The 14,291-nt window shown below is 43.4% G+C and overlaps 1 protein-coding gene across 1 annotated transcript in view; it reads left to right on the forward strand.

Annotated features, from left to right (window-relative positions):
• Positions 1–14,291, forward strand: part of LOC148542096 (CD109 antigen-like) — a 333,340-nt gene that overhangs the window by 313,028 nt on the left and 6,021 nt on the right. The window contains exons 32-33 of the mRNA XM_088470525.1: positions 12,237–12,393; positions 13,483–13,585. Coding sequence (XP_088326651.1) covers positions 12,237–12,393; positions 13,483–13,585 — 260 coding nt within the window. The remainder of the gene's footprint in view (positions 1–12,236; positions 12,394–13,482; positions 13,586–14,291) is intronic.

Below are 14,291 nucleotides of genomic sequence, written 5' to 3' on the forward strand. Positions count from 1 at the left end.
TAGTCCCCCCATGCAGTGTCCCAATAGTGGTACCCTTTATGCAGTGCCCTTTAAATAGTGGCCCCAGTTGTAGCCCCCCCCTATGCAGTACCCCCAGTATTGCCCTTTATATAGCGCCCCCAGTAGTGGTCCCCCGATGCAGTGCTCCCAGTGGTAGTCCCCCCCTTGCAGTGCCCCTAGTAGTAGTCCCCCCCTTTTAGTGCCCCCAGTAGTAGTCCCCCCCTTTGTAGTGCCCCTGGTAGTAGTCCCCCCCTTGTAGTGCCCCTAGTAGTAGTCCCACTTGTAATAGTCCCCCCCCCTTTGCAGTGCCCCCAGTAGTAGCCCCCTCTTTGTAGTGCCCCTAGTAGTAGTCCCCCCCCTGGTAGACACACACGTAATTAAAAAAAAACACCTGAATTCATGAGTGAGCTCCAGCCCGGCTCCGGCAGTGGGCACAGCAGTCAATGAGAGTCTGACAGACTCTCATTGGCTGCTAATTAAAACACACAACTGCCGGTCAGCACTACACGCACGTTGCAGCTGTGTCACAGAGACACAGACTGCCCACGGCCCGCATGGTCGCAGCTGAGGTGCCCTCCACTATGTGGCGCCCTCATCAGCTGCGTACCATGCGTATGCGTAGAAACGGCCCTGCAAGTGTCACATATCAAATTAATCAGCACAGTCTCTGGTGCGTACTAGTCACATAGCATTACGACTTAGGGTTCAATCCTATTCGGTGCGAGTAGCGAGTTTGTTTCTTGAAACTCACAGATTTCGCACTAATGCGCGCGCTCCCTAGAATTCTCCAATCCAATTAAAAATGCCTATTTGTGGTACTTGCAGCGGAGGGGTGCGAATTGACTGCCAAATGCGATGTGAGAGAAGTGCATAAAAATGTGGGGAGACCATGCTGGACCCCACAAAATTTATAATTTTGTTAGCAATACCATATAGAAGGCTGTTTGTGGGCATTAGGAAGGTACTGTAGGTTTTTAAATGGTGTCAAATGGCTGATTTGTGATTTTTTTTTGTAAATGCAAAAAAATTAAGCAAACTTTTTAATCTCAAACAAATGAAACAAAATTTTTTTTAAAAAAAGTAGTAAAAAATTTGATTTTGGAGTACTTTTAGGGCACCTTGAAAAATTGTTACAAAAAATTATAAAAACAATATTTTTCAGTTAAAAAAATATTGTAATTAAATTGGTGGTGTCTAAACATAGGAAAAAGTTGATTTGTGGGTAATTTGTGTACTTTTTTACCCCCCAAAATGACATGTAATTATTGGACTAATTAAGCTAATTGGAAACTTCCAATTGCCTAATTAGTCATTAGGGAGGGGGTTGGGGGGGGGGGTCCAAGGGGTTCAGCACAGTGTCCCAACATTTTAACCTTCAAATAAAGATTTTCCTTTCCATCTCTCATGCTCAGGGAGTTGCGAATGGAAAAATGCGAATTCAGGGCCTGATTCAGCTTTGGAAATAGAGTGAGATTTAGCACTTAACTGATCATCTTGGTGAAATCATTTTGCACTGCAGGTGGGGCAGAATTAAAATGTGTAGAGAGATTTAGATTTGGGAGGGAGGTGTCCAAACTGACATCTAAATTATAGAGCAATAATAAAGCTGTTCAGTATTTGTGGGCTACATGCAAAAGCAACCAGTATTTACCCTAAATGCAATATAAAATATATGTATTTGCACCCCTTGCATTGCAACATGGTTTGTCCAGGTTCGCAGTTCTAATTCTCAATCTATTCCCAAAGCTGAATCAGGCCCTCAGTCTCTCTGGTTTAGTGCGAGTTGCTAATTGGATTTCAAAATTAATTTGCTATGCAAGTTCAAAGAGAAAATGGCACCTCGCAATTCGCACCTAATAGGATTGACCCCTCTGATGCATTGTCATCAAAAAAAGACACCTGATGCTAGCAGAGTTGCACGGGACCTGCATATCGTGCTGTATGGCTTATTGAGACTAGATGATCAAGGACACATCTTTATATATTTATGTCTTTATATATTTGAAGAATGCTATTCAAAATAATAAAATCAACCAATTCTCATGCAGTCCATCCTTTTGTGTAGTTGGTACAACCAAGGTAATGGACCCATTAATATTTATTTATCAATGTGCCTTTAATAATATATTTCTGTAATGTATCAAGGAATAGCAGCTCTAAGACTGGCCTCAGCTTTCCAATGCATCAAAGTGAGGGTATGCAGTCAGGAACCCGGCGGACCTAATCCTGACAGCGGCTTCCCGACTGCTTTATCCCGGCGAGGGTTAAATGACAGGCGTCTAAATCTAGACGCCTGTCATTTTACCGACGCCGGGAGACCGGCGCCCGGCATCCCGATCGCAGTGATGCAGACCACGGACAGCTGCGGTTGGAAGGGATTAGGTTTAGGGCTCCCGAGGGGGACTTAGGGTTAGGCAGCCCCCAGGGAGGTTAGGGTTAGGCTAGGGGGAGGGAGGGTTAGGGTTAGGCACCCCCGGGGGGGACTTAGGGTTAGGCACCCCCCCCGGGGGACTTAGGCGGTGGGAAGGGGGGGTTGGGCTTAGGCACTTAGAGGGGTGATTAGGGTTAGGCACTGGGGGGAAGGTTAGGGTTAGGCACCCCTAAGGAGGGTTAGGGGAGGGAATTAGGTTAGTGAATACTTACCTTAGGGACGATCTGGATTTTCACCCATGTCGGGCAGCCTCTGTCGGGATTCCAACCGCCGGACAGACGTCCGGCGGTAAATCATACCGCTTCCAAAGTGAGAAGGGCTCCTTTTACCCCTATACTTATGTGCCTTCAAACACAGGTTTCCCAAAAGACCACTTTTTACAATAGGAATCAGTAACTTGCAGTAATTCTTTTCGAACAATTCAATATCCCAGAATGAACAGAATTAGTGGGCTTATATACTGTACTTGAACTTATTTGTCTCACTTGGAACCAGTGGTGGATCTTTTGCCCCTCTCAAATCTAAATCTCTCTGTACATTTTATATTTGCCTCCACCTGCAGTGCAGCATAGTTTTACCAAGGTGCAAAGTTACCTGCTCTTTTTTTCTTTACTTCCACCTCAGAATCAGCCCCAATATATACTTAAAGCATAAATATTTTATGTGATAGCGTGAAATACATTGAATGTATAGATGTGAGATTAAGGGCCCTATTTATTAAAAACCGCAATACAATTGCAGTTATCATGTGATGTTAATGATTATTATCGCAATGCGATAATATAACTAAACACACACGGATGTATTAACATCCGCACACAGGGATATAGCTTGCAATAAAGCTACGTCCGGGGACTCCCTCTCCCTGCTTTTCCTGCTGTCTATTCGCATTTGCGATAGCCTCTTACTGCGCATGTGCCGTTATTAGAACAGCCATGCGCAGCTTTATGGGCAGCGCATGGTAAAGCATTTCTCATTGAGTTTATAGAAGCCGAGTCAGGCTCTTGTTGGGCTGAGCAAAGAAATACTCACTATGCGCTGCCCCGCTGATTGCTCACTAACCAGGCTCTCTTCAATAACAAACCTACTTCTGACTCTGCCTCTTACTTCCAGTCTTCCACAGCAAGGATGGGGTTAAGCACCAGTCTGTTGGGTCCAGCAAGCAGCTATTATGAAGCCTTCTTCTTGCTGCTGCTGATGATGATAAACACAGACCACAAACGGAGGGAGGGGGGAGATGGGGGAAGGGAGCTCTCTCCCCTGAAGTAAAACATCATCATCGCAAGTGCAGACTGCAGGGAGCCTGCATAACGCTATCTGAAAATAGCGTTATTACCACATAGGCTCCCTCCGATATGTTTTACAATTATTATTATCCTTTTTATTATTATCATTATTATTATTATTATTATTATTATTGCAGGTAGTAAATATGAGCAGATTACATTTCCCATTACATTTATAGGAAATGTAATCTGCTTACTAAAAAATATGATATTTAGGGGTTGGAGTAGAGTTTTGCTAATTCTACTCCAATTGCCCTTTATAAAATTCATGTGATACTAAAATAATGTGAAAAGGGTGTGAGAACACCCATCTTCACAATATTTTAGTAAAAATAATATTGACAAATAGGCCCGTAAAAATTTTTTAGTAGACGAGAGATAATAAATAGTCAAAACTATACTTAAGCTGCATATCACACAACGATTTTGTTACCAACGATTTTCTGGCAGATTTTTTAAAGTGTAATGAACGATTTTTTTGAACTAGAAACGATTTTTGTAACTTCCCTTAATAAAAATCGTTCAGTTGGTCAGTCAGAATGAACTACAAACGGGAACACGCATGAACACGCATGAATCGTTCATCGTTATAACTCAGAAACTGAACGATTTTTTCAACGATTGAACGATAACGATGTCGTTATAGTTAAATCGTTCAAAAAATCATTATGTGTGTATGCACCTATACTAGGGGTGTGCACCGGCCACTTTTCGTGTTTTGGTTTTGGATCTGGATCTTTCTTCGTGTTTTGGATCTGGATTGGTTTTGCCAAAACCACCCTTCCGTGTTTTGGGTTCTGGGTTTTGTGTTTTGGATCTGTATTTTTTTGAAAAAAAGCATAAAAACAGCTAAAATCACAGAATTTGTAGGTTTTTCTGCTCCTATGCTATTATTAACCTCAATAACCTTAATTTCCACTCATTTCCAGTCTATTCTGAACACCTCACACCTCACAATAGTGTTTTTATGTCCAAAAGGTTGCACCGAGGTAGCTGGATGACTATGCTAAGCGACACGAGTGGGTGGCACAAACACGTGACCCATCTAGGCGTGAAACTGCAGTGGCAGACAGGATGGCAGTTTGAAAAACTAGGCCCCAAACTGTACATAATGCAAAGAAAAAAAAGAGGTGCAAGATGGAATTGTCCTTGGGCCCTCCCACCCACCCTTATGTTGTATAAACAGGACATGCACACTTTAACAAACCAATCATTTCAGCGCCAGGGTCTGCCACACAACTGTGGCTGAAATGATTGGTTCGTTTGGGCCCCCACAAAACAAGCTGGCAATTAATCTGTCCCTGCACAAACTGGCTCTATGGAGGCAAGATGTCATCCTCATCCTTCTCATCCACCGATTCCTCACCCTCTTCAGTGTGTACATCCCCATCTCACATAGTATTAATTCGTCCCCGCTGGAATCCACAACCACAGGTCCCTCTGTATGTTCTGGAGGCTGGTCTCCCTGGAAGAGTTGATAATTCATTTTATGAACATCATCTTCTCCACATTTTGTGGAAGCAACCTCCTACGCCTTTCGCTGACAAGGTTCCCGGCTGCACTAAACACTCTTTCGGAGTACACACTGGAGGGGGGGCAACTCAGGTAAAATAGAGCCAGTTTGTACAGGGACCTCCAAATTGCTTCTTTTTCCTGCCAGTACAGGTACGGACTGTCTGACATGCCTACTTGGATGCTGTCACCGATGTAATCCTTTAACAGACAGATGCACGCTTGTCGCTGCTGCTTTGAGGATGCAAGTGCAGCTACAGCTCACACAATTCACAAAGACAGAAAAAAAAAGAAGAATATTTTTATTGTTTGTGTAGCACACTTTGAGGGTGTCACCACCCTTTAACAGACAGACGCACGCTTGTCGCTGCTGCTTTGAGGATGCAAGTGCGCCTACAGCCCACACAATTCACAAAGACAGAAAGAAGAAGAATATTTTTATTGTTTGTGTAGCACACTTTGAGGGTGTCACCACCCTTTAACAGACAGTCGCACGTTTGTCGCTGCTGCTTTGAAGATGCAAGTGCGGCTACATCGCACACAAGTCACAAACACATTAAAAAAATAGTTTTTTATTTTTTGGAGCACTTTGAGAGTTACACCACCCTTTAACAGACAGACGCACGCTTGTCGCTGCTGCTTTAAGGATGCAAGTGCGGCTACAGCCCACACAATTCACAAAGACAGAAAAAAAAGAACAATATTTTTATTGTTTGTGTAGCACACTTTGAGGGTGTCACCACCCTTTAACAGACAGACGCACGCTTGTCGCTGCTGCTTTGAGGACAGTATCATATGCAGTGACAGTAGACTTGTCAGAAATTGTTGGCACGTCCTTCAGTCCGGACCAGATGTCCAAACCAGCCCTTGACTTATGACACAGGCGCACGCTTGGCGCTGCTACTATGTTGATGCACGTGCGGCTACATCGCACACAAGTCACAAACACATTAAAAAAATAGTTTTTTATTTTTTGGAGCACTTTGAGGGTTACACCACCCTTTAACAGACAGACGCACGCTTGTCGCTGCTGCTTTGAGGATGCAAGTGCGGCTACAGCCCACACAATTCACAAAGACAGAAAAAAGAAGAATATTTTTATTGTTTGTGTAGCACACTTTGAGGGTGTCACCACCCTTTAACAGACAGACGCACGCTTGTCGCTGCTGCTTTGAGGATGCAAGTGCGGCTACAGCCCACACAATTCACAAAGACAGAAAAAAGAAGAATATTTTTATTGTTTGTGTAGCACACTTTGAGGGTGTCACCACCCTTTAACAGACAGACGCACGCTTGTCGCTGCTGCTTTGAGGATGCAAGTGCGGCTACAGCCCACACAATTCACAAAGACAGAAAAAAGAAGAATATTTTTATTTTTTGTGTAGCACACTTTGAGGGTGTCACCACCCTTTAACAGACAGACACACGCTTGTCGCTGCTGCTTTGAGGATGCAAGTGCGGCTACAGCCCACACAATTCACAAAGACAGAAAAAAAAAGAATATTTTTATTGTTTGTGTAGCACACTTTGAGGGTGTCACCACCCTTTAACAGACAGACGCACGCTTGTCGCTGCTGCTTTGAGGATGCAAGTGCGACTACAGCCCACACAATTCACAAAGACAGAAAAAAAAAGAACAATATTTTTATTGTTTGTGTAGCACACTTTGAGGGTGTCACCACCCTTTAACAGACAGACGCACAGCTTGTCGCTGCTGCTTTAAGGATGCAGGTGCGGCTACAGCCCACACATTTCACAAAGACAGAAAAAAAAAGAACAATATTTTTATTGTTGGTGTAGCACACTTTGAGGGTGTCACCACCCTTTAACAGACAGACGCACGCTTGTTGCTGCTGCTTTAAGGATGCAGGTGCGGCTACAGCCCACACATTTCACAAAGACCGAAAAACAAAGAACAATATTTTTATTGTTTGTGTAGCACACTTTGAGGGTGTCACCACCCTTTAACAGACAGACGCACGCTTGTCGCTGCTACTTTGAGGATGCAGGTGGAATCTAGACGGGATTTGGAACCGGGGACACACTACCTCCATCAATTGTCTAAATCCCACTGCACTAATGGCGGATCCCGGACGCACGTCTAACACCAACATAGCAGTCAAGGCCTCAGTTATACGTTTTGCTTCAGGATGACTGCTGTCGTACTTCATCCTCATCGCTAGGGACTGTTGGAGGGTCAATTGTTCAGTAAAAGTAGTGATGTTCCTACTTCCTCTCTGGGATGATGAACAACTCCCAGCAGCAGCTACAGCACTAGGAGGAAGTGGTTCTTGATCTTTCCCTATTTTATTTTTATCCGAGAAAGTTTGGTCCTCCATTTATGTTATATTGATATATACGTGCGGCTAAAGCGCACACAAACACAGAAAATATTTTTTTATTTTTGCTGGAGAGTAGTGCACTTTGTGGGTTACACCACCCTTTAAGAAATGAGCCAGCCGGCTCTTTACTTATGGGACACAGGCGCACGCTTGGCGCTGCTCCTTTGTTGATGCATGTGCAGCCACGGTGCACACAATTCACAAACACAGAAAATATATATTTTTTTGGTTTGGAGTGTACTTTGGGGGTTACAGCACCCTTTAACGGTCAAGCCAGCCGGCCCTTTACTTATGACACAGGCGCACGCTTGGCACTACTTTGTTGATGCACGTGCGGCTACTGCGCACACAATTCACAAACACAGAAAATAATTTTTTTTTTGGTTTGGACTGGAGTGTACTTTGGGGGTTACAGCACCCTTTAACGGTCAAGCCAGCCGGCCCTTTACTTATGACACAGGCGCACGCTTGGCACTACTTTGTTGATGCACGTGCGGCTACTGCGCACACAATTCACAAACACAGAAAATAATTATTTTTTTGGTTTGGACTGGAGTGTACTTTGGGGGTTACAGCACCCTTTAACGGTCAAGCCAGCCGGCCCTTTACTTATGACACAGGCGCACGCTTGGCACTACTTTGTTGATGCACGTGCGGCTACTGCGCACACAATTCACAAACACAGAAAATTATTTTTTTTTTGGTTTGGACTGGAGTGTACTTTGGGGGTTACAGCACCCTTTTTTACGGTCAAGCCAGCCGGCCCTTTACTTATGACACAGGCGCACGCTTGGCACTACTTTGTTGATGCACGTGCGGCTACTGCGCACACAATTCACAAACACACAAAAAATATAATTTTTTTAGCACTTGGGGGGAGCACCCCTGATGGACAGAGCACCCCCTGGACAACACTACAGCACCCCTTTAGGACTGGGACACTGCACAGGACTTTGGAGTGGACACAGCCCCTATGGAGAACTGACTGCACAACACAGTCCAGCCAGCCCCTATGGACTTTGAAGTAGTGGACACAGCCCCTATTAACAACAGCAGCACAGCACAACACAGCCAGCCCCTATGGACTTTGAAGTAGTGGACAACAGCAGCGCAGCACAGCACAGCACAGCACAACACTACTCTGCACTACACTACACTACACTACACAGCCCAGCCAGCCCTAACTCCCACCCTCCCTCTTCACTGTCCACAGCCGAGTGAGAAAATGGCGCCGACGCGGGTACCTTATATAGGTTCCAAAACCCGCGAGACTCGGAAGGGGGGATGATGACGTTTTGCCTCGATTTCAGATCCGAGTCAGGCGGGAAAAGTCGAGCCTGACTCGGATCTGTCTCGGATCGGGGGGGTTCGGATTTCAGAAATCCGAACCCGCTCACCCCTAACCTATACTGTACAACCTGATTTAGGTCCTGACCATTTTGTTGAGTGCCGGTATCATTAAGGAATTGATCACTGCAAGCAGTTCCCTCTCTAGTTTTTACACATTCTTCCTTGGGTTGCATAATAGCATATGGTTTAAACTATTTCTCATCTGAACGCCAAGTACAGTCAAAAGCAACAGTAAAAAGATATCTGAGATAAATCAGCCTGGGTTTTTATCCTGTTTACACATATGATATATTTTTTGTTTGATAAATATATACTGGGAAGGATTTTACATCTGTTAAGTACATTGTCTCTTAAAGAGATTGCCCACTTTTTAACAACAGCTTCTTAATCTAAATTTACTATAATCTAATCTCTTGCTTTCAGCAATTAGGTGTATCCTCTGTCAGTGACTCTCCACCTTTACCTGAGCCTGTGAACTTCAAAAAGCTTCAATGCAGTAATTTCCCCTGCTGCAAGGCCGCAGGAAACAAGTGAACTGCAGGTCACCTATAGCTTTGTATACAGGTGTGGTATAGGCTGTTGACATTCAGAATGTCGACACTGTCTGAACATCGACATGTTCACAATATCAACACTTGACATGTCTACATTTACATTGACAACACTAACATAATGTTGACTTATTAAAAATGTAACTATTATAAATGTTGACGGCCTATTTTACCCTAACCACAGCCTAACCCTGACCGCAACCTAATCATAGACACAGCCTAACTCTGACTGTAGCCTAACCCTGACCACAGCCTAATCCTAACCACAGCCTAATCATGACCGCAACCTGCCCCTGACCGTAGCCTAACCCTAGTCACAGCCTAACCCTTACAACAGCCTAACCCTGATCACATCCTAACCGCAGCCTAACCATGACCGCAACCTGCCCGTAGCCACAGCCTAACCCTAGCCACAGCCTAACCCTGACCACATCCTAACCGCAGCCTAACCATGACCGCAACCTGACCATAGCCACAGCCTAACCCTAGCCACAGCCTAACCCTGACCACATCCTAACCGCAGCCTAACCATGACCGCAACCTGACCCTGACTGTAGCCTTATCTTAGCCACAGCCTAACCCTAGCCACAGCCTAACCCTGACCAGAGCCTAAGCCTGACTGCAGCCTAACCCTGACAGTAATTGCAGCTTAACCCTAATATGTTCATAATGTCGATATGCATAATGTTATATTTTTGAACATGTCAACATTTTATCAGTGTCATCATGTTGAATGTTGGCATTATGAACATGTCAACATTCTGACTAAACATGTCAACATTCTGAATGTCAGTAATGGTGACTACATACCTTACATATAGCTCTATGAAGGAGCCTCTTTAGAGACCTATTGTGAGCTATTGGAGAGCTTGAATCCTAGCAGCTGCAGCACAATGTCCATTCTCAATTTAAGGTAACAGTGGTGGGAGAATGGGGCCTTATTAGCACAGTTGCATTGCACCAAGTTAGTGTGTTTAATATACAGATGGGTCCTCATACATCTAGCCTCCTTGTGCGTTATACAGTCCTTCTAGTCGTACCATTCCGTAGCGTGAGCATCTTTTGTGCAACTTTTTACCTTTAAATGCGTCTTCTTCTCACATCGATGTGAATAGATAGCATAAGCATTCTGCTGATTAAAGTGATATGTAGCATGCCTATGTTGTCTGTGCATCTGCGGGTGTATCTGCATGCGAAACCCTATGTTACAGAGTCAGTGGCTGTAACACGCAGATACACCCACAGACGCACACAGAATATTGACATTCTGCATATCACTTTAATCAGCAGATGCGAATAAGACGCATTTGAAGGCGAAACATCACACCAAAAGACGCTCGGCACTACCGAGTCACACGTAGCTCCCGCATTATGTGTGGCGCAACTTGTAATGCACGGAGGATAGATGTATGTGGACACATCTGTAGTGCTGACAATGTCTAAATGTCAGTAGTACCATTGAGGGAAAAAGGTAAGTGATTTATGCAAGAAAAGTAATTCTGAAAATTGTGTACAGAATAAATATCCCTATGTTTCAGAGCAGTAGGGATCACAAAGGTGCATGCTTGGATACTGATATTATAAAAATACATGCACATCAACTATGGGTAGTGGACACATAAGAAACATGTAAACAGAAGAAGCCAAACAGACAAATGAAAGTTGTGCACTGTAGGGACTGTCTGATCAGATTCTGTACATAAATTCCTCAACTAATTGTGAGGCTAAAAATGGTTATTCACAAAAGATGTTAATGTTAGGTTCCTTTTAGCCAGCCTTTAATTAAAGAAAGAGCACTGTGTGAGGGCTGTCAGTAAAGTAACTCTTTATACTGATGATATTACCCATGTTCATTGTCAGTATCCCTATACAAAAGTTTGCTTTTTTCTAAACTACAGCAATAATTGAAAGTAACAGCGATTGTCACACTGCATTCATTTCTATAAACTCCTGTCACCCAATCCCATATTAGTGTTGCATAGTTGGTCCTCCAGGCTCTTTTACTTTTTTGTGTCTAATTATCCTAAATATACGCTAATGAGATGGAATTTATGGATTTTTTATGTTACAAGACTATAAATCTAGAGGTTTTTTTCTGTGCATTTTACAAATTTAGTTCACCGTTCTTCCCTTAGGGCCTGATTCATAGTTGTATGGTAATGCACTGGCGTTGAGTCTTTGTACGCAGTGGCTGTGCAGTACTGTACAGATAATATGCTAATGTCGCTGGAGTCATCTAAGGACAAAAGACGCCTCCTGTCAGCATCGCAGATCTAAGTGCTGCCTCCGAAGACACATCATCAGCCATCAGCCTAAGCTTACTCAGACTGGCCGCTGGAAATGTTCAGCCAGGCCCAGGAAGTGTACATTGAAATACACAGACGCAGGTCTCGGCACGCCTACAAAACAGAGCATGTCTCCGCCCTGCCCACAAATGGCCGCATGCTGTGGCTTGGGGGCACTGCGAGTGATCACAGAGACACTGATCGGCACATGCGCAGTGCAGGTACTGCACATGCGCCGATCAGTAACTATCGGGGATGTATGCAAACCATCGGTTTGCGTACATCTCTCAATCAGGCCATTAAAGAGTAAAGTGGTTCATCGATATTCTTTAAACTTATAAATCTAATTTATATAATAGATTTCTACATTGAGATGATGAAATAGATTGGAAATAGATTGCATTTCTTTTGTACTATGACATATTCTGATATATAATAAGTATGTTATTAAAATATTTCTCTTATATCCACCATTATAGGTACCTTGAAATGGAAACACTTGTTCAGACTGGAATGACTCTTTTACAAGTAGATTTACTCAGCGGCTTTACCTTGGCTCCTCAGGGTATTTTAGTGAAATATCCAGTTAAAAAAGTGGAAACCGATAAAGGCAAAGTCAATATTTATTTTGATTCTGTAAGTGAAATAATCTTGTAATAATGTGAAGGTTCTGAAATAGTAATTTTTTTCATACTACCTTTAACTACTGTATCTAATGCTATTTTGTGGCACTTGAATTTGTTTTCTGTACTATTGATATATTGTATGCATGAGATCACTCAGCACGCAGCTCTGTATACAGCCACAAATAGAGAGTCTTAGCAAACTGTACATGCGCAGCAGCAAATTTACGCATTTTTGTGTATATCCAGGCAATTCTGATTTGGATGGATGTTTCCTGGATCTCTTCTTGCATGAAATGAGCGTTTGTGGCTGGCAATGTTGTAGTCTCACGCAAGAGATCCATCTTGTGGAAGTGTCATGGGCGTGTAGCCAGAGTTCTGTGCTATTCTGAGGCACATGAACAGCGAATGGAAACCTGTTTCTAATAAATCTCTTGCACCCAGCATGGGGCACATGTGGGTTGGGTACGCGATTCCGACACTGATAATGCTGGCGGTCAGAATCCCAGCAGCGTAGTCCTGACGGTGGAAATCCTGACACATATAGGTAAGTATTCTAACCCACCCCTCCCGCAGCCTAACCCTAACCTTCCCACTTTGGCAGCCTAACTAATTGTCCCATTACCCCGCATCCTAACCCTCCCTTCTTGCAGCCTAACCCTCCACCTAGTGCCTAACCCTCTCCCTAAACCTAGGCCTCCGTTTAACCCTACTACTCACTGTCAGGATTGCAGCCGTTGAGATTTTGGGGCTGGGATTCTGACTGCTGTCAAGATTACAACGCCCGGAATCTGACCGGCGGCATTGTGTGCTACAGGATACCGACTTCATTCCCACTTGCAAGTGCCGGTACTAATGATGTTGCTGGTGTGGACGGAAAAACATTCAGCAGTTTAGCTTCCAGATTGAAGCCACACGGATACTCACATTAGCCGTATGGATATGCGCATTAGCCTAAGGTAGTAACTTTGGCTTTTTCGGCTTCCCACAATTACAGCCACTTTTCCACCCGACTCAGAATCAGACCCTCCATATTTACTTGTAATAATATGTGTCACAATCTACATGGTTGTCAGTAACTACTGAATATTTCAAATCTCAGCTGAATCAAACAGAAATTTGCTTGGATATTCCTACTATACGAGACTCATATGTTGGCTATACTCAAGATGCTTTTGTGACTGTCATTGATTACTATGAGCCAGGTAAGTGCATATTGTTTATTTGACATTTTCTGTTTTTACACATTGTAATTCTAATTGTCCCAGTTTAATTACTTTTATTTTATAGAGCCTGTATGTACAAATGTATGCATATTTTATTCTAGATGTAAATATTGAAATCAGAATAGATTAACGTAACATAAATGCAAAACTGGGAAAAATATATACATAGTGTGTTCTTTGGCCATCACACTACATAATGACCATTTAAATAAATGAATTTTATTAAATGTGAGCTACTTTAAATTAATTCATATTATGGTGTATCTGCTCTCCCTTGTGGAATCTTCTAATCTCCCATCTTGATGGCTTATCTCTGTCAATGGCACAATTATCCTCCTAGCCAGGTATTTAGCGATTACACCTCCTAAGAGTTAAAAAAAATACTGAATATCTCTGCTTTAAGTGTTTCTTTCAGGACACTGCTTCCAGGTCTGAGGCCATTAAATTATTAATATTATTATACCCCTTTTCCACCACCGCAAAAACCCAGGTTATTGCCTTGTCAACCATGGGTCGTGGATCAAGGAAAAATTTGATTCCCGGGTCTTGAGCAGGGTTTTACGCGTGTAAAACCCGGGTAAGGCTCAGTGAAAACGGGTATCCTGGGTCATTCGACCCGGGTCCCGTTCACAGCATAGGTAGAGTCGCATTTCCTGGCACTTGGAGATGATGTAATTTCTAAGCG

Source organism: Taudactylus pleione, unplaced genomic scaffold (genome assembly GCF_031769625.1).
Source record: "Taudactylus pleione unplaced genomic scaffold, aTauple2 ptg000015l, whole genome shotgun sequence".
Lineage (NCBI taxonomy): Eukaryota > Metazoa > Chordata > Amphibia > Anura > Myobatrachidae > Taudactylus > Taudactylus pleione.